General features: G+C 43.3%; 1 protein-coding gene across 3 annotated transcripts in view; it reads left to right on the plus strand.

Annotated features, from left to right (window-relative positions):
- The window catches only part of LOC123995263 (pleckstrin homology domain-containing family G member 1), a 139,022-nt gene that overhangs the window by 76,800 nt on the left and 38,008 nt on the right, over positions 1-24,214 (plus strand). For all 3 annotated transcript variants that reach the window (XM_046298743.1, XM_046298745.1, XM_046298744.1), the window contains exons 2-4: positions 10,107-10,642; positions 22,118-22,218; positions 22,941-23,010. In XM_046298743.1, the coding sequence (XP_046154699.1) occupies positions 10,107-10,642; positions 22,118-22,218; positions 22,941-23,010 (707 nt within the window). The remainder of the gene's footprint in view (positions 1-10,106; positions 10,643-22,117; positions 22,219-22,940; positions 23,011-24,214) is intronic.

Here is a 24,214-nt window from a genome sequence, read left to right on the forward strand (position 1 = left end):
GGAAAGTATATGCTTGGAGTGGTTCGGAATGACCCTCAGAATCCCCCTGGAATCTCCAGGGCTACTTATAGGGAATGCTGGACTTGGCAAAGCTGTTAGGGGAGCTATTATATGACTTCCTAAACATCATGTCTCTATGGATATCACTGTCATGGAAGACCTGAAGAGGTGACAGTTATATTTATGAGTTGGGGGAAATGAGGTAGGAAGAAAGGAAGGAGGAAAGTAATGAATGGATGGAGGGAGTGAGAGATGGAGAGAGGGGAAAAAAAGTCAGATGGAGAAAGGAAGAGGGTGAGAAACAAAAGAGGAGAGGGACACAGGGAGAAAGAAAACAAGGGAGGGGTAGGGGAGGTCAAGAGCTCACAGGCCAGGCCATTGTCCTGAATAGAGCTGAATTAAATTACGTCATGATTTAGACTGAGTCTCTCATCAGTAGCACTCAACAAGGGGGAAGGGCTCCCTCCATTTCTCCCTCCTTTCTTATCCTTATCCTCTTTCTTCTCTATTTTGTCTCTATCCATCTTAACTTTTTTCTCTCCTTTCATTGGGCTCAGACAGATTTGATAGATTAGATATGAATGCGGGAGCTGCTTGTGGATGTTTGTTATTTTGGCGGGTGGATCATGGTGGTAGGTAGAGTGGATGAGGTGTGCATGGAGTGTGTGTGTGTGTTTGGGGGGTCCTTTGTGTAGTGAGGGGGAGAGAGAAAAGGGAGAGATCGAGAAAGAGAGGGCTGCAGCTGCTCTATACAGACCTGATTCTATCTGTGTCATCTGCTGACTACGAAGGCACATAAGTCTCATACAGCAGCCATAGGACATCTGACTGTCAGTCATCCTTCAGAATCAACTATATTCGCCAAATACATTTGCATGTACAGGAATTTGACTCGTGAAATGGTGCTGCCACAACAAACAGAATATACGGACAGACGAACAGAATATACTGACAAGACAGAGACACAGAATCAACACAATTCACATACAGTATGTACACAACAACACAGCAAAAAAACTATGGACTGCACTATGAACTCTCTAAGCTATGTTATGAATTGTGCCTGTATATACAGTATGAAGAAATTAGGCATTTTACAGGATGATGTGCAATAGAGTAAATATACTGTGTAAATAGGGTCTTTTTAATTTTTTTAATTTAACCTTTATTTATCCACGTAGGTCAGTTGAGAACAAGTTCTCATTTACAACTACTACCTGGCCAAGATAAAGCAAAGCAGTGCGACAAAAACAACAGAGTTACACATGGAATAAACAATAAACAAGCCAATAACACAAACAAGTCAATGACACAGTAGAAAAATAAGAAAGTATATATACAGTGTGTGCAAAAGGCATGAGGAGGTAGGCAATAAATAGGCCATAGGAGCGAATAATTACAATTTAGTAGATTAACACTGGAATGAGCAGATGATGTGCAAGTAGAGATACTGGTTTACAAAAGAGCAGAAAAGTACATGTAAACAATATGGGGATGAGGTAGGTAGATTGGGTGGGCTATTTACAGATGGACTATGTACAGCGATGGGTTAGCTGCTCAGATTGCTGATCTTTAAAGTTAGTGAGGGAAATGGAAGTCTCCAGCTTCAACGATTTTTGCAATTCGTTCCAGTCACTGGCAGCAGAGAACTGGAAGGTAAGGTGGCCAAGTGAGGTGTTGGCTTTGGGTATGATCAGTGAGATATACCTGATGGAACGTGTGCTACGGGTGGGTGTTATCGTGACCAGTGAACTGAGATAAGGTGGAGCTTTACCTAGCATAGACTTTTTTAGGGAGCGTTTGACAGAGATGAGGGGTGTTTTTTAATTGTTATTTATTTATTTATTTGACCCCTTTTTCTCCCCAATTTCGTGGTATCCAATTGTTTTAGTATCTTCTATCTTGTCTCATCGCTACAACTCCCGTTCGGGCTCGGGAGAGACTAAGGTTGAAAGTCATGCGTCCTCCAATACACAACCCAACCAAGCCGCACTGCTTCTTTACACAGCGCGCATCCAACCTGGAAGACAGCCGCACCAATGTGTCGGAGGAAACACAGTGCACCTGGCAACCTTGGTTAGCGCGCACTGCGCCCGGTCCACCACAGGAGTCGCTGGTGCGCGATGAGACAAGGTCATCCCTACCTGCCGACGCTAGGCCAATTGTGCGTCGCCCTACGGACCTCACGGTCGCGGCCGGTTACGACAGAGCCTGGGCGCGAATCCAGAGTCTCGGATGGCACAGCTGGCGCTGCAGTACAGCACCCTTAACCACTGCGCCACCCGGGAGGCGAGGGGTGGTTGTTTGACCGCGGACCCATAGCGGATACAGGCAATGAGGCAGTGATCGCTGAGATCCTGATTGAAAACAGCAGAGGTGTATTTGGAGGGCCAGTTGGTCAGGATGACGTCTATGAGGGTGCCCTTGTTTACAGATTTAGGGTTGTACCTGGTGGGTTCCTTGATGATTTGTGTGAGATTGAGGGCATCTAGCTTAGATTGTAGGACTGCCGTAGTGTTAAGCATATCCCAGTTTAGGTCACCTAACAGAACAAACTCTGAAGCTAGATGGGGGGTAATCGATTCACAAATGGTGTCCAGGGCACAGCTGGGAGAGGAGGGGCGTCGATAGCAGGTGGCAACAGTGAGATACTTTTTTTCCGGAGAGATTCATTTTTAAAATTAGAAGTTTGAACTGTTTGGGTATAGACCTGGTAAGTGTGATAGAACTTTGCAGGCTATCTCTGCAGTAGATTGCAACTCCTCCCCCTTTGGCAGTTCTATCTGGATGGAAAATGTTGTAGTTGGGTATGGAAATCTCCAAATTTTTGGTGGCCTTCCTAAGCCAGGATTCAGACACGGTAAGGACATCAGGGTTGGCGGAGTGTGCTAAAGCAGTGAGTAAAACAAACTTAGGGAGAAGGCTTCTGATGTTAAGATGCATGAATCCAAGGCTTTTTCGATCACAGAAGTCAACAAATGAGGGTGCCTGGGGACACGCAGGACCTGGGTTTACCTCTACATCACCCAAGAAACAGAGGAGGAGATGGATGAGGGTACGGCTGAAGGCTATCAGAACTGGTCGCCTAGAGCGTTGGGGACAAAGAATAAAAGGAGCAGATTTCTGGGTGTGGTAGAATAGATTCAGGGCATAATCTGCAGACTGGTATGGTATGGTGGGGTGCGGGTACAGCGGAGGTAAGCCCAGGCACTGAGTGATGATAAGAGAGGTTGCATCTCTGGGCATGCTGGTTATAATGGGTGAGGTCACCGCATGTGTGGGAGGTGGGACAAAGGAGGTATCAGAGGTATGATGAATGGAACTAGGGGCTCCATTGGAAACTAAAACAATAATAACTAACCTATTGAGATTAACTAAATGTATATTATGCTATAACATTAAGTTTCATTGTGCTTCTGTAACTCATAGCACATTTATATAAGTGTTAACGTGTTATGAAGCATCAGTACTTGTGGATAGAGTTGATGGAGCACATGACGGTTCTGAAGGATGGTGAATCTCACACATGAAATGTGTGACTGAAGTAGACTTGTAACAGTGCCTTCAGAAAGTATTCACACCCCTTGACTTTGTCCACATTTTGTTGTATTACAGCCTGAATTTGAAATGGATTAAATTGAGATTTTGTGTCACCTGCCTACACACAATACCCCATAATGTCAAAGTTGAATTTTGTTTTTTAGAAATTTCAACAAACAAATTAAAAAATAAAAGCTGAAATGTCTTGAGTCGATACGTATTCAATCCCTTTGTTATGGCAAGCTTAAATAAGTTTAAGAGTAACAAGTCACATAATATGGACCGTGTGCAACAATAGTGATTAACATGATTTTTGAATGACTACCTCATCTCTGTACCCCCCCCCACACACATAATTATCTGTAATGTCCCTCAGTCAAGCAGTGAATTTCAAACACAGATTCAACCACAAAGACCAGGGAGGTTTTCCAATGCCTTGCAAAGAAGGCCACCTATTGGTAGATCGGTTAAAATAAAATAAAAAGCAGACATTTTTTATATTTCTTTGAGCATGATGAAGTTATTAATTACACTTTGGATGGTGTATCAATACACCCAATCACTACAAAGATACAGGCGTCCTTCCTAACTCAGTTGCCTGAGGGGAGGAAACCACTTGGGGATTTCAACTTAACGCCAATGGTGATTTTAAAACAGAGTTTAATGGCTCTGATAGGAGAGCACTGAGGATGGATCAACAACATTGTAGTTACTCTACAATACTAACCTAATTGACAGAGTGAAAAGAAGGAAGCCTGTACAGAATAAAACTATTCCTAAATGTGAGAAGGAAACCTGTACAGAATAAAACTATTCCAAAATATGTGTCCTGTTTGCAATAAGGGACTAGGGTAAAACTGAAAAGAAATTAACTTTGTCGTGAATACAAAATGCTATGTTTCGGGCAAACACAACACATCACTGTGTACCACTCTTCATATTTTCAAGCATTGTGGCGGATGCATCAGGTTGTGGGTATGCTTGTCATCGGCAAGGACTATGGGGTTTGTATAGATAAAAATACATTTAATAGAGCTAAGCACAGGTTAAATCCTAGAGGAAAACCTGGTTCAGTATGCTTTCCAACAGACCCTGGGAGACAAATTCACCTTTCAGCAGAACATTAACCTGAAACACAAGCCCAAATATACACTACCGGTCCAAAGTTTTAGAACACCTACTCATTCAAGGGGTTTTCTTTATGTTTTACTATTTTCTACATTGTAGAATAATAGTGAAGACCTCAAAACTATGAACTAACACATATGGAATCATGAAATTTAAAAAAAGTTACAGCCACCTTTTGCCTTGATGACAGATTTGCACACTCTTGGCATTCTCTCAACAAGCTTCACCTGGAATGCTTTTCCAACAGTCTTGAAGGAGTTCCCACATATGCTGATCATTTTCCTTCACTCTGCAGTCCAACTCATCCCAAACCATCTCAGTTGGGTTGATGTCTGGGGATTGTGGAGGCCAGGTCACCTGATGCAGCACTCAATCACTCTCCTTGGTCAAATAGCCCTTACACAGTCTGGAGGTGTATTGGGTCATTGTCCTGTTGAAAACAAATGATAGTCCCACTAAGCTAAAAAACAGATGGGATGGCGTATTTCTGCAGAATGCTGTGGTAGCCATGCTGGTTAAATGTGGTTTAAATTCTAAATAAATCAGACAGTGTGAGTGTCACTAGCAAAGCACCCCATCACACCACCACCTCCATGCTTTATGGTGGGAAATACACATGCGGAGATCATCCGTTCACCCACACTGCATCTCACAAAGACTGCGGTTGGAACCAAAAATCTCCAATTTGGACTCCAGACCAAAGGACAAATTTCCACCGGTCCAATGTCCATTGCTCGTGTTTCTTGGCCCAAGCAAGTCTCTTCTTATTATTGTTGTCCTTTAGTAGTGGTTTCTTTGCAGCAATTTGTCAACTAAGGCCTGATTCACGCAGTCTCCTCTGAACAGTTGATATTGAGATGTCTTTTACTTGAACTCAGTGAAGCATTTATTTGGGCTGCAAATAGGTACCTCTGGTCTTCCATTTCTGTGGCGGTCCTCATGGGAGCCAGTTTTATCATAGCGCTTGATGGTTTTTGCGACTGCACTTGAAGAAACTTTAAGAGTTCACGCAATGTTCCGTATTGACTAACCTTCATGTCTTAAAGTAATGATGGACTGTTGTTTCTCTTTGCTTATTTGAGCTCTTCTTGCCATAACATGGACTTGGTCTTTAACCAAATAGGGCCATCTTCTGTATACCACCCCTAACACAACTGATTGGCTCAAATAAATTTAAGAAGGAAAGAAATTCCATAAATGAACTTTTAAGAAAGCATACCTGTTAATTGAAATGCATTCCAGGTGACTACCTCATGGAGCTGGTTGAGAGAATGCCAAGAGTGTGCAAAGCTGTCAAGGCAAAGGGTGGCTATTTGAAGAATCTCATATAAAATATATTTTGATTTGTTTAACACTTTATTTGGTGACTACATGATTCCATATGTGTTATTTAATAGTTTTGATGTCTTCGCTATTATTATACAATGTATAAAATCTTAAAAATAAAGAAACCCTTAATTAGTAGATGACCGGTAGTGTACACTGGAGTTGCTTACCAAGGCGTTGAATGTTCGAGTGGCCTAGTTAGTTTTGACTTACATTGGCTTGAGGAACAACCAACTTGAAAGATTTTGAAGAAGTTTTTAAAGAATAATGTGCAAATATTGTACAATTCAGGTGTGCTCAGCTCTTAGAGACTTGCCCAGAAAGACTCACAGCTGTAATCGCTGCCAAACGTGATTCTAACATGTATTGACTCAGGGGTGTGAATACTTATGTAAATTAGATATTTCTCTTTCATTTTCAATACATTTGCTAAAAAATGTAGGCCTGGTCTTTGTCCTTATTGAGCCACTGGTTCACTGTGTTGCTGTTCTGGCAGGAAAGGAAGAGCTCACAGAACTAATACCCAGTCTAATCCTTAAACACACACAGACACACAGACTTAGACATGCACACACAACTGGAGAAACAGTACCAACTCTGAGGCTTTAGGCCTGTAATTAGAGAGAATTTACACAGATCAGGTTGAACATAATCTGGGCTGAAGATAACACCAACCCCCCCCCTGCCCACCTCACTCACACTCTCTACTTGTTCTAGTCACATTTTACCACTCACACAGAGTTTGGGTGTGCAGTGTGCAAGCGCGTGTGTAACAGGTTAGGTGTGTCCCGAACAGGGGGTCTGGAAGGTGCAGGGAAAGGGTTGGGTAAACAGAAGTAAGGAAGTCTTTGTCTGTTGTTTGGTTTTCACTAGGGGTAGAGACACATGGTTTCTTTGTGAATGGTGCTGGCCCATGTCTAATGGCTATAAGGAGTCGCACTAAAACCATTAGCTCAGTTAGCATTATCTCAGGGGTGATGAACCAAATGCATGTAAGAAACACACACACGAAACGCACAGAGTTCTTCCAATTTCATGGGTGTAAGTACCGTGGAGTGGAGAAGCGTTGAGGTTGCCTCTCACCTGACTCCCTCCACTGAGAAAAGTGGACGTAGTCTTCCAGCTGATGGTGAAACTCAAGTCACTGCATTATTTCTGCCTCATGTACCAATTAATGTTGTTTCTCCTATGACCATAGAGAGTGAAATATTATTTGATATTAGACACAAGCTGCTAATAAATTAACTTTACTATACTCATTCATTGCAGCTGCAGTTCTGGTTGTAGTATGAGTGGAAGTAGGGAGAATGCACATTGTATAAGTCCCACAGTGCATGTCAGAGCAAAAACCAAACCATGAGGTCGAAGAAATTGTCCGTAGAGCTCCGAGACAGGACTGTGTCGAGGCACAGATCTGAGGAAGGTTACCAAAACTTGTCTGCTGCATTGAATGTCCCCAAGAACACAGTGGCCTCCATTCTTAAATGGAAGTTTGGAACCTACAAGACTCTTCCTGGAACTGGCCGCCCAGCTAAACTGAGCAATTGGGGGAGAAGGGCTTTAGTCAGGGAGGTGACCAAGAACCTGATGGTCACTCTGACAGAGCTCCAGAGTTCCTCTGTGGAGATGGTTGTCTTTCTGGATGGCGCTGCAGGTTCTCCCATCTCTATCAGGCCTTTGTGGTAGTGGCTAGGCGGAAGCCACTCCTCAATGAAAGGCACATGATAGCCTGCTTGGAGTTTGCCAAAAGGCACCTAAATGACTCTGACCATGAGAAACAAGATTCTCTGGTCTGATGTGAGAACAAGATTGAAATCTTTGGCCTGAATGCCAAGCGTCATGTCTAAAGGAAACCTGGCACCATCCCTACGGTGAAGCATGGTGGTGGAAGCATCATGTTGTGGGGATGTTTTTCAGTAGCAGGGACTGGGAGACTAGTCAGGATCGAGGGAAAGGTGAACTGAGTAAAGTACAGAGATGAAAACCTGCTCCAGAGTGTTCAGTACCTTAGGACAATGACCCTAAGCACACAACCAAGACAACACAAGAGTGGCTTCGGCACAAGTCTCTGAATGTCCTTGAGTGACCCAGCCAGAGCCCGGACTTGAACCCGATTTTAACATATCTGGATAGACCTGAAAATAGCAGCTCAGAGATCCTCCCTATCCAACCTGACAGAGCTTGAGAGGATCTGCAGAGAGGAATGGAAGAAACTCCACAAATACAGGTGTGCCAAGCTTGTAGCATCAAACCCAAGAAAACTTGAGGCTTTAATCGCTGCCAAAATTGCTTCAACAAAGTACATAGTAAAGGGTCTGAATACTTATGTGATTTCATTATTTTTTTTATACATTTGCAAGAATGTCTAATGTTTTTTGCCTAGTCATTATGGGGTGGTGTGTGTAAATTGATGGGGGAAAAACAATTTAATCAGTTTTAGAATAAGGATGTAACATAACAAAATGGGGTCTGAATCCTAATGCACTGTATACATTTTAACCATTTTCCATCCCAAAAATGTTGAATAAGATGGAAAGTAGATGGAAAAGGGGTCTTAGAAAACATTACCAGAAAAGTCTTAAAAGGTATTAGAAATACATCAAAACACAACTAAGAGCAACACTTTTATATTATTTGCCTTCTGTAAGTTTAATAAACATTGCCTTGTAATTCCGTTACCAAAAACCCATATAACAATTACAGGTAGACCTGCTAATTATTTATATATCATTTTTTGTGTTTTATTTACTGATATCAAGTTTGATTAAAACTCGTAATTCTGTTACCAAGTCGGAATTACTGAAATTGATTTGGCTACAATGGGAGTTTTCACAGTCGGTACAATCACACTCTCGCCCTTCTTTCTCCATGTAATGTCACCTCTCCCAGCTCTTACTGACTCCTACCATGATACCTACCAGCTAACCTCTTTCCATTTACTGTAACAAGCATCCTCAACCACTGAGCACCAACCAATACATACATGAACGTTTGAATTTAAAAAAACATTTGGTCAGTCCGTCCTGGCAAGACCAAATCTGAACCAATCATAGATGTTTGTTTTTGCATGATGTACAGTAGAAAACAATACAGAACAGTAAAGAAAAGTAGAGTACTGTAAAATCACCCCCTTGGCCCTCCATTTGCACAAGTGTCCCAAAGCTGAGGGAATGAAAATGATCTAGGGTGTAGGGGCGAATTGGAATCCCATAAGGCACAGCGTTATTGTTGAGTTTCACACAAAATATTGGAGTGGCGTGCCTAATTATATGATACAAGCATTAATTTGTCTGATGGTGAGACTTGACACATGTCAAATATGAAATACCTCCCAAATTAAATGTTTAACTAAAATTAAATGTAACTGAGGTTTATATTTTGTAAAACGACAGGGGATTTTTGTTGATTTTAATTTTATGTTCGTCAGCAACATGTGATGACAGAGGGCCCTCAAGGGCAAGTTGGTAGGGGCAAGGCGGTGGTTTGGGATTCATACCCCTTTCACTTACTCACTCTCTCTCTGTTCTCTCTCTCTCACTCTCTCTCTGGTCTCTCTCTCTCTCTGGTCTCTCTCTCTCTCTCTCTCTCTGGTCTCTCTCTCTCTGGTCTCTCTCTCTCTAGTCTCTCTCTCTCTGTAAATGACTTAGTGTGGTCATCATCGCTTGTTAGAGTGCTTATTTTTGTGTGTGTTTAAAGCCTTCTGGCCATGGTGTGAGTTGAGGACATGATTGTGGTCAGTTTCAGTTAGACTGGACACCACACTCTCACGACTGTGGTGTGGCCTGTTTTTCAGTTGGAATCCTAAACCATCAAGGGACATGAACAAGGTGTGGGTTTTCTACTTTGGCCTTTCTGCTGAGAGAGATGAGAGAGACGAGAGAGAGAGCGAGAGAGCGAGGCTTCCAGTGTCTAGTTAAACTGTGTCCTGGCAAGCTTGCCACTTGGAATCCAGATAGGGACACTGTGGGAACATAAAGGGGTTCACTTTTTGTTGTTTTATTAGGATGGTTGAGTATTAACAATTTTTACTCTGAACTTGATGAGAGGACAAGGATAAACGGTCTCAATTCTCACACTTCCTTTTCTCTCCCTCTCTCGCCTCCTTCTTTCAGACGATTACACGGATGCCCTCCCTCCTCTCCCAGAGATTCCGGATGCTGGCTCGGTCCTGAGCTCAGTGGGCGTTCCGGGCCGCTTTCGCCACTCCGACATCCACCACACCCCTCTACGCTACTGCTCCGCCCACAGCATGGACTCCTCCCCAGACAGTGCTGAGCGCCCAATCAGCTACGGCTCCACCTCTTCCTCCGCCTCCTCCAGGGACAGCCACTGCTCACTGGGCAGCCGCTCCACTTTAGGCCCCTCCCCTCACTGTCACCCCGCTCCTGACCGGGACTCCGGAGCGATCCGGTTGGAGCTGGTTCCAGCCAGGCAGCTAGGATGTGGGGATGAGGAGGAAAGGAATATTGGAGGGCCAGATGCAGGAAAAGGGACTGTTAGACAGGTGTCTGCCCAGACCCCCCAGTCAGACACCAAGGCTGGGGAGAGGAGCTCCCCAGGGCCCAGGGTGCAGTATGTGGACAGGGTGGTTCAGGAGATAATGGACACTGAGAGGACCTACGTACTGGACCTGCAGAGCATCGTACAGGTAAGGAGCATGGTACCACACAACACCACTGGGGAGACGCATACATAGTACTTATCCTTCTTACAGGAGTCTGTCCAGTACTGGGAGGAACATGGTACCACACAACACCACTGGGGAGACACCAGCTATCACTAAACCTACATACAGCACAGGGGTACATTTTCTGACTGTTAGGTGAGATGCAAACAGTAGGAAAGCGCATGCAGTGTTTCCCTACTCCAGTCCTCCAGTACCCCCAACAGTACATATTGTTGTTGTAGCCCTGGACAAGCACACTGCTGGAGATGAAACCCTGTTGGGACTGCTGGAGGACTGGATGGAACACTGCAGTGTAGCAGGACACATACTAGTATATTACAGAACAGCATCATACCAGTCAGGACCTGTGTAAGAAAGAACGGGGTCAAGATGTGTCCAGAGTGTTCATAGACAACACCCATAAACAGGAGAAGTTGATTTGGGTGGAAGAGTTGTCGTCAGAGTTCTCAACCAGCAAGAAACTGGTCCTTTCAGAAAGAGATAGGGGGTGGGTGAGTTGTCAGAGAAACTGTATCCTCATCCCTCCCACCTTGTCACAGGGACCAAGATGGATGTCCCTACCCCCACCATCCCTCCTCGCTCCATTCAGGGTGAGGAGAATAGGAATGGGAGAGCGGTGCTGTAGGAAGAGGGATTTAGAGCTGTAATAACAATGTCTAAAGTAGGTTAGCTAAACACTGAGCAGAGATCGCTTTAAAGACGTATACTCCCCTTAGACGTGGACCTCCCTAACTACTCAACAAGACCCCTTTATCAGATCTATGCGGCCGGACACCCACTCTTCCACTACACTTTTAGACAGGACCATAATTTACCCCTTTCTCCTCCCTTATTGATGTCAATCTCTGTTAAGACTTCCAACATTTACGCTCTTCATCATCAGTGGATTACATTCAGAGCAGACTGCCCTGCTATATCTAGTGCTTGTCAGTAGGTCCCATTAAGTGGGTGTAACACATCGCACTCATTCACCATCATATTCACCACCACCAATGTACAGTATAGTGCTACTATCCACCGTGGCCACTCGCCATCAGAGCTGTCACCCTCCACCCATTACCCAGAATCCCTTGCGTGGTGCTTTCCGCAGGGTTAGAGGGGGTGATTGCCCAAACACAAATAATTAACCAGACTCCTGTGGGCTCACCTGCGCTCCATCTGTCAACGACGGACGGTGATGTGGCCTGCACAAGCAGTGTGTTTTGTATTGGTATGTGCATATATGTGTGTAGTGGTTTTTGTGTGGGTGTGTGGCACATAATGCATGTATATATATACAGTGCATCCCATCAAGATACACACAATACCCCATAATGACAAAGTGAAAACATGTTTTTAGAAATGTTTTCAAATAAAAAACAGATACCTTCTTTGCATAAGTGTTCAGATTCTTTGCTATGAGACTCGATATTGAGCTCAGGTGCATCTTGTTTCCATTGATAATCCTTGATGTTGCTATAATTTGTGGTAAACTCAATTTATTGGACATCATTTGGAAAGGCACACATCTGTCTATATAAGGTCCCACAGTTGACAGTGCATGTCAGAGTAAAAACCAAGCCATGAGGTCGAAGGCCAAGCAATGAGGTCGAATGAATTGTCCGTAGAGCTCCGAGACAGGATTGTGTCGGTGCAGCAACACTCCCCATCCAACCTGACCAAGTTTGAGAGGATCTGCAGAGAAGAATGGCAGAAACTCCCCAAATATAGGTGTGCCAAGCTTGTAGCGTTATACCCAAGAAGACTTAAGGTTGATGTGCGTCAACAAAGTACTGAGTCAAGGGTCTGAATACTTATGTAAATGTACTATTTCAGTTTTTTATTTTTAATACATTTGCAAAAATGTCTAATTTTTTTGCTTTGTCATTATGGAGTATTCTGTGTAAATTGATGAGCGGAAAAAACAATTCAATACATTTTAGAATAAGGCAGTAATGTAAATAAATGTGGAAAAAGTCCAGGGGTCGGAATACGTTCCAGATGCACTGTAACTGTATGTGAGTAGTACATGGTAGATGCACCCTACATACAGTGGGCCAAAAAAGTATTTAGTCAGCCCCCAAGCTTTGGGGCTGTTTTTCTGCGAAGGGACCAGGACGACTGATCCATTTAAAGGAAAGAATGAATGGGGCCATGTATCGTGAGATTTTGAGTGAAAACCTCCTTCCATTAGCAAGGGCATTGAAGATGAAACGTGACTGGGTCTTTTCAGCATGAGAATGATCCCAAACACACCGCCCGGGCAACGAAGGAGTGGCTTCGTCAGAAGCATTTCAAGGTCCTGGAATGGCCTAGCCAGTCTCCAGATCTCAACCCCAAAGAAAATCTTTGGAGTGAGTTGAAAGTCTGTGTTGCCCAGCAACAGCCCCAAAACATCACTGCTCTAGAGATCTGCATGGAGGAATGGGCCAAAATACCAGCAACAGTGTGTGTGAACCTTGTGAAGACTTACATAAAACGTTTGACCTCCGTCATTGCCAACAAAGGGTATACAACAAAGTATTGAGAAACTTTTGTTATTGACCAAATACTTATTTTCCACCATAATTTGCAAATAAATTCATTAAAAATCCTACAATGTGATTTTTCTGGAATTTTTTTCTCATTTTGTCTGTCATAGTTGAAGTGTACCTATGATGAAAATTACAGGCCTCTCATCTTTTTAAGTGGGAGAACTTGCACAATTGGTGGCTGACTAAATACTTTTTTGCCCCACTGTATGGTGGTCCTACCCTGGCTGAATAACTGTGTTTTAAGCAGCATATCAGGCTTCTCCAAACAATCTCACAGAGAAACCTGGAGAATGCCTTTCATCCCATTCCCCCTGCTCTAGTCCCGGACATGGGACACACCTTTCATCCCATACCCCCTGCTCTAGTCCCGGACACGAGGTTTTGGTTTTAGGGATGATCAGTGAGATACACCTGCTGGAGCGTGTGCGTTGCCATCGTGACCAGTGAACTGAGATAAGACCTGGAGCCAGTGGGTCTGACGACGAACATGTAGTGAGGGCCAGTCGACTAGAGCATACAGGTCGCAGTGGTGGGTGGTATAAGGTAGTTTAGTAACAAAACGGATGGCACTGTGATAAACTGCATCCAGTTTGCTGAGTAGAGTATTGGAAGCGAAAGCAATCCAAGCGTTTGTGTATATTTATCGATCACTAGACAAAACATTATGAATACCTAGCATCAAAGGAGCTTGGTCACGAAAATCAGAAAAGGAGTAAAATGAATCGCTTACCTTTGATGATCTTCGGATGTTTTCACTCACAAGCCTCCCAGTTACACAAATGTTCCTTTTGTTCCATAAAGATTATTTTTGTATCCAAAATACCTCTGTTTGTTTGGCGCGTTATGTTCAGAAATCCACAGGCTCGAGCGGTCACGACAACGCAAATAGTATGTCCACAGAAACATGTCAAACGTTTTTATAATCAAACTTCAGGTTGTTTTTAAAATGTATAATCGATAATATATCAACCGACACTGTCTCTTTTTCAGTAGGAGAGGGAGAGTCAATGGCTGCCCCACTCTGCTGCGCAAGCAAAACTCATGGGATCACCCAGCTATCCACCAACACCATGTTTTCTTTCTCGCTCATTTTTCTAAATAAAAGCCTGAAACTATGTCTAAAGACTGACACCTTGAGGAAGCGATAGGAAAAGGAATCTGGTTGATATCCCTTTAAATGGAGTGAAGGCAGGCTATGGAACATGGAGCTTTCAAAATAGAAGCCACTTCCTGGTTTGATTTTCCTCAGGTTGTCGCCTGCAATATCAGTTCTGTTATACTCACAGACCACACTTTGACCGTTTTGGAAACTTTAGAGTTTTCTACCCTAATCTGTCAATTATATGCATATTCTAGCATATGGGCCTGAGAAATAGGCCGTTTACATTGGCAACGTTAACATATCCAAACATAAAAATAGCGCCCCCTAGCTGAAAGAGGTTAAATAATACAAAAACAAAGTGTTGGAGAAGAAAGTAAAAGTGAAATATGTATCATGTAAGAAAAGCTAACGTTTAAGTTCCTTGCTCAGAACATGATAACACATGAAAGTTGGTGGTTCCTTTTAACATGCGTCTTCAATATTCCCAGGTAAGAAGTTTTAGGTTGTAGTTATTATAGGAATTATAGGACTTTTTATCTCTATACGATTTGTATTTCATATACCTTTGACTATCGGATGTTCTTATAGGCACTTTAGTATTTCCAGTGTAACAGTATAGCTTCCATCCCTCTCCTCGCCGCTACCTGGGCTCGAACCAGGAACGCATCAACAACAGCCACCCTCAAAGCAGCGTTACCCATGCAGAGCAAGGGGAACAACTACTCCAATTCTCAGAGCGAGTGACATTTGAAACGCTATTAGCGCGCACCACACTAACTAGCTAGCCATTTCACATCACATCGTTACACCAGCCTAATCTCGGGAGTTGATAGGCTTGAAGTCATAAACAGCGCAATGCTTGAAGCATTGCGAAGAGCTGCTGGCAAAACGCACTAAAGTGTGGTTGAATGAATAGTTACGAGCCTGCTGTGGCCTACCATCGCTCAGTCAGACTGCTCTATCAAATCATAGACTTAATTATAACATAATAACACAGAAATAGAAGCCTTAGGATCCGGAAACTATCATTTCGAAAACAAAATGTTTATTCTTTCAGTGAAATACGGAACCGTTCCGTATTTTATAGAACGGGTGGCATCCATAAGTCTAAATATTGCTGTTACATTGCACAACCTTCAATGTTATGTCATAATTACGTAAAAATTCTGGCAAATTAGTTCAACGAGCCAGGCGGCCCAAACTATTGCATATACCTTGACTCTGCATGCAATGAACGCAAGAAAATTGACACAATTTCACCTGGTTAATATTGCCTGCTAACCTTTCTTTTAGCTCAATATGCAGGTTTAAAATATATACTTCTGTGTATTGATTTTAAGAAAGGCATTGATGTTTATGAATAGGTACACGTTGGAGCAACGACAGTCCTTTTTCGCGAATGCGCACTGCATCGATTATATGCAACGCAGGACACGCTAGATAAACTAGTAATATCACCAACCATGTGTAGTTATAACTAGTGATTATGACTGATTGTTTTTTAAAATAAGATGAGTTTAATGCTAGCTAGCAACTTTCCATGGCTTCTTACTGCATTCGCGTAACAGGCAGGTTTCATTGTGAGGCAGGTGGTTAGAGCATTGGACTAGTTAACCGTAAGGTTGCAAGATTGAATCCCTGAGCTGACAAGGTAAAAATCAGTTGTTCTGCCCCTGAACAAGGCAGTTAACCCACCGTTCCTAGGCCGTCATTGAAAATAAGAATGTGTTCTTCACTGACTTGCCTAGTTAAATAAAGAGAAAGAAAAAATCGGCGTCCAAAAATACCGATTTCCGATTGTTATGAAAACTTGAAATCGGCCCTAATTAATCGGCCATTCCGGTTAATCGGTCGACCTCTAGTGATCAGGCTCAGACTAGGCTGTGTTGATTGACAACCCAAACCCTAAACATGATCCTGGACTCTTACTGTGACTCCACCAACCACCATTATCCTAAATTAAAGCCAAAACTCTAACCCCCAAACTACTGTATAAGACAGTAGTTTTGGAATTGTTAGTTAGATTACTTGTTGGTTATCACTGCATTGTCGGAACTAGAAGCACAAGCATTTCGCTACACTCGCATTAACATCTGCTAACCATGTGTATGTGACAAATAAAATTTGATTTGATTTGGCCCTAAACCATTGCACTGAAACCCCCATATCTGCCCTTTCACCCCTAAATCCTCCAAACTGTCTCCTCTTACCTCAGAACCTTGACCCCTGATTCTATTTTACAGAATGATTCTGTCAGAGTTTACCCTCTGGGAGTGGATGACCACACCAAACAATCTAAGAGTGTTGTGTGTGTTAGAGAGGGGGAGACTCAGGTTGGCTACTTTGTGTGGCCTGCAGATAAACAGTTGAAGTCGGAAGTTTACATACACCTTAGCCAAATACATTTAAACTCAGTTTTTCACAATTCCTGACATTTAATCCTAATAAAAATTCCCTGTCTTAGGTCAGTTAGGGTCATTACTTTATTTTCAGAATGTGAACTGTCAGAATAATAGTAGATTATGGTTGGCGTGTTTTGTTCAGAAATCCACAGGCTCGTGCAGGACATGACGGGCAGACAAATTCCAAATAGTACCCATAAAGTTCGTAGAAACATGTCAGTTTTTTAATAATCAATCTTCAGGTTGTTTTTACAATAAATATTTGTTAATATTTCAACCGGGCCGTAGCTTTTTCAATAGGAGAGAGAGAGAAAATGTCTGCTCCAAGCTGTTGCGCATGTAAAACTCTGCTGGCACCCAGCCATCCACTGACACGATGTGATCCTTCTCGCTCATTTTTCAGAATAAAAGCCTGAAACTATGTCTAAAGACTGTTAACACCATGTGGAAGCCATAAGGAAAGGAATCTGGTTGATATCCCTTTAAATGGAGGGAAGGCATGCAATGGAACAGGGAGATTAGTTTCTCTTAGGCACTTCCTTGTTGGATTTTCCTCAGGGTTTCGCCTGCAATATCAGTTATATTATACTCACAGACAATATTTGGACAGTTTTGGAAACTTTAGTGTTTTCTATCCTAATCGGACAATTATATGCATATTCTAGATTCTGGGCCTGAGAAATAAGCAGTTTTATTTGGGTTTGTTTTTCATCCACACATCAAAATACTGCCCCCTACACTCAACAGGTTAAATTATTTAATTTGAGTAAAACTTTTTGCGTAGCCTTCCACAAGCTTCCCACAATAAGTTAGGTGAATTTTGGCCCATTTCTTCTGACAGAGCTGGTGTAACTGAGTCAGGTTTGTAGGCCTCCTTGCTCGCACATGCTTTTTCAGTTCTGCCCACAAATTGTCTATAGGATTGAGGTCAGGGCTTTGTGATGGCCACTTCAATAACTTGACTTTGTTGTCCTGAAGCCATTTTGCCACAATTTTGGAAGTATGCTTTGAGACCTTGTCCATTTGGAAGACCCATTTGCGACCAAGCTTTAACTTCCTGACTGATGTCTTGAGATGTTGCTTCAATATATCCACATACTTTTCCTACCTCATGAAGCCATCTATTTTGTGAAGTGCACCAGTCCCTCCTGCAGCATAGCACCCCCACAACATGATGCTGCCACCCCCGTGCTTCACGGTTGGGATGGTGTTCTTCGGCTTACAGGCCTCCCCCTTTTTCCTCCAAACATAACAATGGTCATTATGGCCAAACAGTTCTATTTTTGTTTCATCAGACCAGCGGACATTTCTCCAAAAAGTATGACCTTTGTCACCATGTGCAGTTGCAGACCGTAGTCTGGCTTTTTTATGGCAGTTTTGGAGCAGTGGCTTCTTCCTTGCTGAGCAGCCTTTCAGGTTATGTCGATATAGGACTCATTTTACTGTGGATATAGATACTTTTGTACCCGTTTCCTCCAGCATCTTCACAAGGTCCTTTGCTGTGGTTCTGGTATTGATTTGCACTTTTCGCATCAAAGTACGTTCATCTCTAGGAGACAGAATGCGTCTCCTCACTGAGCAGTATGACGGCCAGACTTGTGGAGGTCTACAATTTTTTTTCTGGGGTCTTGGCTGGTTTCTTTTGATTTTCCCATGATGTCAAGCAAAGAGGCACTGAGTTTGAAGGTAGGCCTTGAAATACATCCACAGGTACACCTCCAATTGACTCAAATTATGTCAATTAGCCTATCAGAAGCTTCTAAAGCCATTACATAATTTTCTAGAATTTTCCAAGCTGTTGAAAGGCACAGTCAACTTGGTGTATGTAAACTTCTGACCCAATGGAATTGGGTGAATTATAAATGGAAATTACTTGTGTCGTGCACAAAGTAGATGTCTGAACCGACTTGCCGAAACTAGTTTGTAAACAAGAAATTTGTGGAGTGGTTGAAAACGAGTTTTACTGACTCCAAGCTAAGTGTATGTAAACTTCCGACTTCAACTGTAGAATGTACTTATCCCATCTGTCAATGAGATCGAGAGGAGAAACAGGATGAGGGAGAGACAGTTTGTGTGTGCGCATGCGCGCGCGGTACCATGTCTGTGTACGCGTGGAGAGAATGCTGAGGCGTATAATCACTATTGGTAGCTGAACATGTCATGACTGATGGCTGAGATGGTGAGATAAGATACTGTCTGAACAGACACAGCCTCAGTTCCTTAAACACTTCTCTACAAGCCTCTCACCAGTGTATCCTATCCTATTAGCTTTGGACACTGTCCATCTGTGAATACTGTAGGCCCTTAGACATTTTGCTGTGCTTGTCAAACAGCCATCTGGACAAAGAGGAGTACCCACTGAATAGTCTCTAGTTAAGACTATCACGTGGACTGGGACATGTTTTGTATTGCGTCAGATGAAAATATTGATGAATACGCTGATTCGGTGTGCGAGTTCATTAGAACGTGCGTCGAAGATGTCGTTCCCATAGCAACGATAAAAACATTCCCAAACCAGAAACCGTGGATTGATGGCAGCATTCGCGTGAAACTGAAAGCGCGAACCACTGCTTTTAATCAGGGCAAGGTGTCTGGTAACATGTCCGAATATAAACAATGCAGCTATTCCCTCCGCAAGGCTATTAAACAAGCTAAGCGTCAGTACAGAGACAAAGTGGAATCTCAATTCAATGGCTCAGACACAAGAGGCATGTGGCAGGGTCTACAGTCAATCACGGACTACAAGAAGAAACCCAGCCCAGTCACGGACCAGGATGTCTTGCTCCCAGGCAGACTAAATAACTTTTTTGCCCGCTTTGAGGACAATACAGTGCCACTGACACGGCCTGCAACGAAAACATGCGGTCTCTCCTTCACTGCAGCCGAGGTGAGTAAGACATTTAAACGCGTTAACCCTCGCAAGGCTGCAGGCCCAGACGGCATCCCCAGCCGCGCCCTCAGAGCATGCGCAGACCAGCTGGCCGGTGTGTTTACGGACATATTCAATCAATCCCTAAACCAGTCTGCTGTTCCCACATGCTTCAAGAGGGCCACCATTGTTCCTGTTCCCAAGCAAGCTAAGGTAACTGAGCTAAATGACTACCGCCCCGTAGCACTCACTTCCGTCATCATGAAGTGCTTTGAGAGACTAGTCAAGGACCATATCACCTCCACCCTACCTGACACCCTAGACCCACTCCAATTTGCTTACCGCCCAAATAGGTCCACAGACGATGCAATCTCAACCACACTGCACACTGCCCTAACCCACCTGGACAAGAGGAATACCTATGTGAGAATGCTGTTCATCGACTACAGCTCGGCATTCAACACCATAGTACCCTCCAAGCTCGTCATCAAGCTCGAGACCCTGGGTCTCGACCCCGCCCTGTGCAACTGGGTACTGGACTTCCTGACAGGCCGCCCCCAGGTGGTGAGGGTAGGCAACAACATCTCCTCCCCGCTGATCCTCAACACGGGGGCCCCACAAGGGTGCGTTCTGAGCCCTCTCCTGTACTCCCTGTTCACCCACGACTGCGTGGCCACGCACGCCTCCAACTCAATCATCAAGTTTGCGGACGACACAACAGTGGTAGGCTTGATTACCAACAACGACGAGACGGCCTACAGGGAGGAGGTGAGGACCCTCGGAGTGTGGTGTCAGGAAAATAACCTCACACTCAACGTCAACAAAACTAAGGAGATGATTGTGGACTTCAGGAAACAGCAGAGGGAACACCCCCCTATCCACATCGATGGAACAGTAGTGGAGAGGGTAGCAAGTTTTAAGTTCCTCGGCATACACATCACAGACAAACTGAATTGGTCCACTCACACTGACAGCGTCGTGAAGAAGGCGCAGCAGCGCCTCTTCAACCTCAGGAGGCTGAAGAAATTCGGCTTGTCACCAAAAGCACTCACAAACTACTACAGATGCACAATCGAGAGCATCCTGGCGGGCTGTATCACCGCCTGGTACGGCAACTGCTCCGCCCTCAACCGTAAGGCTCTCCAGAGGGTAGTGAGGACTGCACAACGCATCACCAGGGGCAAACTACCTGCCCTCCAGGACACCTACACCACCCGATGTTACAGGAAGGCCATAAAGATCATCAAGGACATCAACCACCCGAACCACTGCCTGTTCACCCCGCTATCATCCAGAAGGCGAGGTCAGTACAGGTGCATCAAAGCTGGGACCGAGAGACTGAAAAACAGCTTCTATCTCAAGGCCATCAGACTGTTAAACAGCCACCACTAATATTGAGTGGCTGCTGCCAACACACTGTCATTGACACTGACCCAACTCCAGCCACTTTAATAATGGGAATTGATGGGAAATTATGTAAATATATCACTAGCCACTTTAAATAATGCTACCTTATATAATGTTACTTACCCTACATTATTCATCTCATATGCATATGTATATACTTTACTTTACATCATCGACTGCATCCTTATGTAATACATGTATCACTAGCCACTTTAACTATGCCACTTTGTTTACTTTGTCTACACACTCATCTCATATGTATATACTGTACTCGATACCATCTACCAATTTGTAAGTCGCTCTGGATAAGAGCGTCTGCTAAATGACTTAAATGTAAATGTATGCTGCTCTGTACCATCACTCATTCATATATCCTTATGTACATATTCTTTATCCCCTTACACTGTGTATAAGACAGTAGTTTTGGAATTGTTAGTTAGATTACTTGTTGGTTATCACTGCATTGTCGGAACTAGAAGCACAAGCATTTCGCTACACTCGCATTAACATCTGCTAACCATGTGTATGTGACAAATAAAATTTGATTTGATTTAAGTAGGTGGGTTAAGACTGGACTGGACTGAAGTCAGGGAGAAGTGGGCTGTGGGCCCAGTTGTTTTACTAGATTAGAATGCTCTTTGTCTAAAGCAGATTGAATGTGTGTTGAATTACGTGTGAGAAGTGTATGTGGTCTCAAAATGTTTACGATGCTGTGTTTTTATAAGTGGAGAGTGTGTTCATAGTGCGTGTTGGTGGGGGGTTGGTAGAATGACGCCAGGGAGCATGTCAGTCATACTGTCCCTCTCGCATGACTTGTTGAGATATTCCTCAAAACACTTTGATGTGGGGTTCATAACTAACCTTGCTCTCCCCTTGTCTCTGTCTGTCGCTGCCTCTTGCTGTCCCTCTCGCTCTCTTTCCATATCTCTCTGTCGCGGTCTCTCTCTCTCTCTTTCTCTGTGTCTCTGTCTGTGTGTCTGTTGCTCTCGCTCACTTTCACTCAATTCAATATGCTTTATTGGCATGAAATATATTCTGTAATTGGCAATGTATTTCAAAAACCATACATTTAGAAGTCAAAAGTACAATTGCATAAAGTCACATACATTCTTTCTCAAAAAACATATTTTTCTCTCTCTGTAGGATTACCTGGAGTGTATCAGTAACCAGTCTTGTCTGGCACTGAGCTCAGAGGAGAGAGGCTCTCTATTCGGGAACATCCAAGACATCTACCACTTCAACAGGTACACACACACACACACACACACACACACACACACACACACACACACACACACACACACACACACACACACACACACACACACACACACACACACACACACACACACACACACACACACACACACACACACACACACACACACACACACAGAGTGCAGTATCCAAAGAATCTACAGAATGAGGACAGTTTGTCTCACCTGTCGATGTGTGAGGGGGCCAGTGACCAATCAACGTTTTGTCCATCTGAGGAGTGTATGTTCAAAACCATCAGGTCTGCTGGAGGCATCGTCACTCAGACTGTCAGCTGTCACATAAAGACACACAGCAACACAGGGAGGGAGAGAAAAACCTAGGGAGAATTCACATAGTGAGGGAGTTTGGTTTGACACAAACTCCTTACAAACCGTCACAATGACCTCATTCCCTAGACATGTAACAATGGCTACACCAGTTGACCATATATCCATCAACCAATAAGAACACACACACACACAACCTATTTCAATTCACGGAAGTGACTTTCTGTTGTAAGCTGAGTACCCTAGGACCTAATACTGTGTCCCAAGTTATATTTGTTCCTGAACATTTTTGCTGTTTATAACAAAGAGCGGTTTGGTAAGTGTGTAACTCTCAGTTTGTATTCCAATGATTGAATTACGTGTGTGGTGTGCAAGTGGTTAAAGTACTGATATGCTGATGTGATCATTTTTGGGGTTTACAGAGATCTGCTTCATGACCTGGAAAAGTGTAATTCGGACCCTGTGGCCATTGCAGAGTGTTTCGTAGCCAAGGTAGGTCTCTTTCTCTTCTTTTCTTTTTCTTTCTTGTTGAAGCCTGTCTGAACAGCTGGTTCGGAACAAAAAGCACTCCAGAACATGTAACACACACAACATTATTTAGGTTACAAACTAACCAAAATTGTACTTCATCATACTGACAGAGAAGCACAATTTCTGAGGAAATTTAAAGGCCGGCAAAATGTCTAGTCACCATTTACTGGTGAGGGCTAATGGTAATACTTCAACACCTGAGATAAAAAATATTCTCCTCTCGTTTCTCTTATCCCTCTCTCTCTCTCTGTGTGTGTGCGTGTGTGCGTGTGTGTGCGTGTGTGTGCGTGTGTGTGCGTGTGTGTGCGTGTGTGTGTGTGTGTGTGTGTGTGTGTGTGTGTGTGTGTGTGTGTGTATATAACTGTGTTTGGTCTTTCCAATCCTTTTCTACATTAAATGATTCTATTTCATGATAACTGCATACTAACACTTACTCAACAGACATATCTCTACCAATACCACCATAAGTACACAGTAATCTGGACATGCACAAACACACTAGTCATTTCACTGCGGTCTGTGCCAGTGTATACGATAGTGCTCTTGTTGAATTTGTATAGTTACCCAGTTCATGCTCCACATATTCATCATCCCCATACCACAATAAATCACTTCAAAAGTATTCATACCCCTTGACTTAATCCACATGTTGTTGCTTTACAGTCTGAATTCAAAATTGATTTGGCAACAACTCTGGTGGACATTCCTGCAGTCAGCATGCCAATTGCACGCTCCCTCAAATCTTGCGACAACATTGTGTTGTGTGACAAAACTATATATTTTAGTGTGGCCTTTTATTGTCCCTAGCACAAGGTGCACCTGTGCAATGATCATACTGTTTAATCAGTTTCTTGATATGCCACACCTGTCAGGTGGATGGATTATCTTGGTTAAGGAGAAATCCTCACTAACAGGGATGTTAACAAATTTGTGCACAACAGTTGAGAGAAAGACGTTTTTTGTGCGTATGGAACATTTCTGGGATCTTTTATTTCAGCTCATGAAACATGAAGCTGACTTTACATGTTGCGTTTTATATTTTTCTTTAGTATATTTTACAATACACTATTAATGAATCAAGGGCTTCCGTGGTTTGTTGGTGGCCTTATCACAGTCACTTTACACATGTTAAATGTGTGTTTACTTACATATTTAGTACAGATTC

Source organism: Oncorhynchus gorbuscha, linkage group LG14, assembly GCF_021184085.1.
Source record: "Oncorhynchus gorbuscha isolate QuinsamMale2020 ecotype Even-year linkage group LG14, OgorEven_v1.0, whole genome shotgun sequence".
In the NCBI taxonomy this organism is placed as follows: Eukaryota; Metazoa; Chordata; class Actinopteri; order Salmoniformes; family Salmonidae; genus Oncorhynchus; species Oncorhynchus gorbuscha.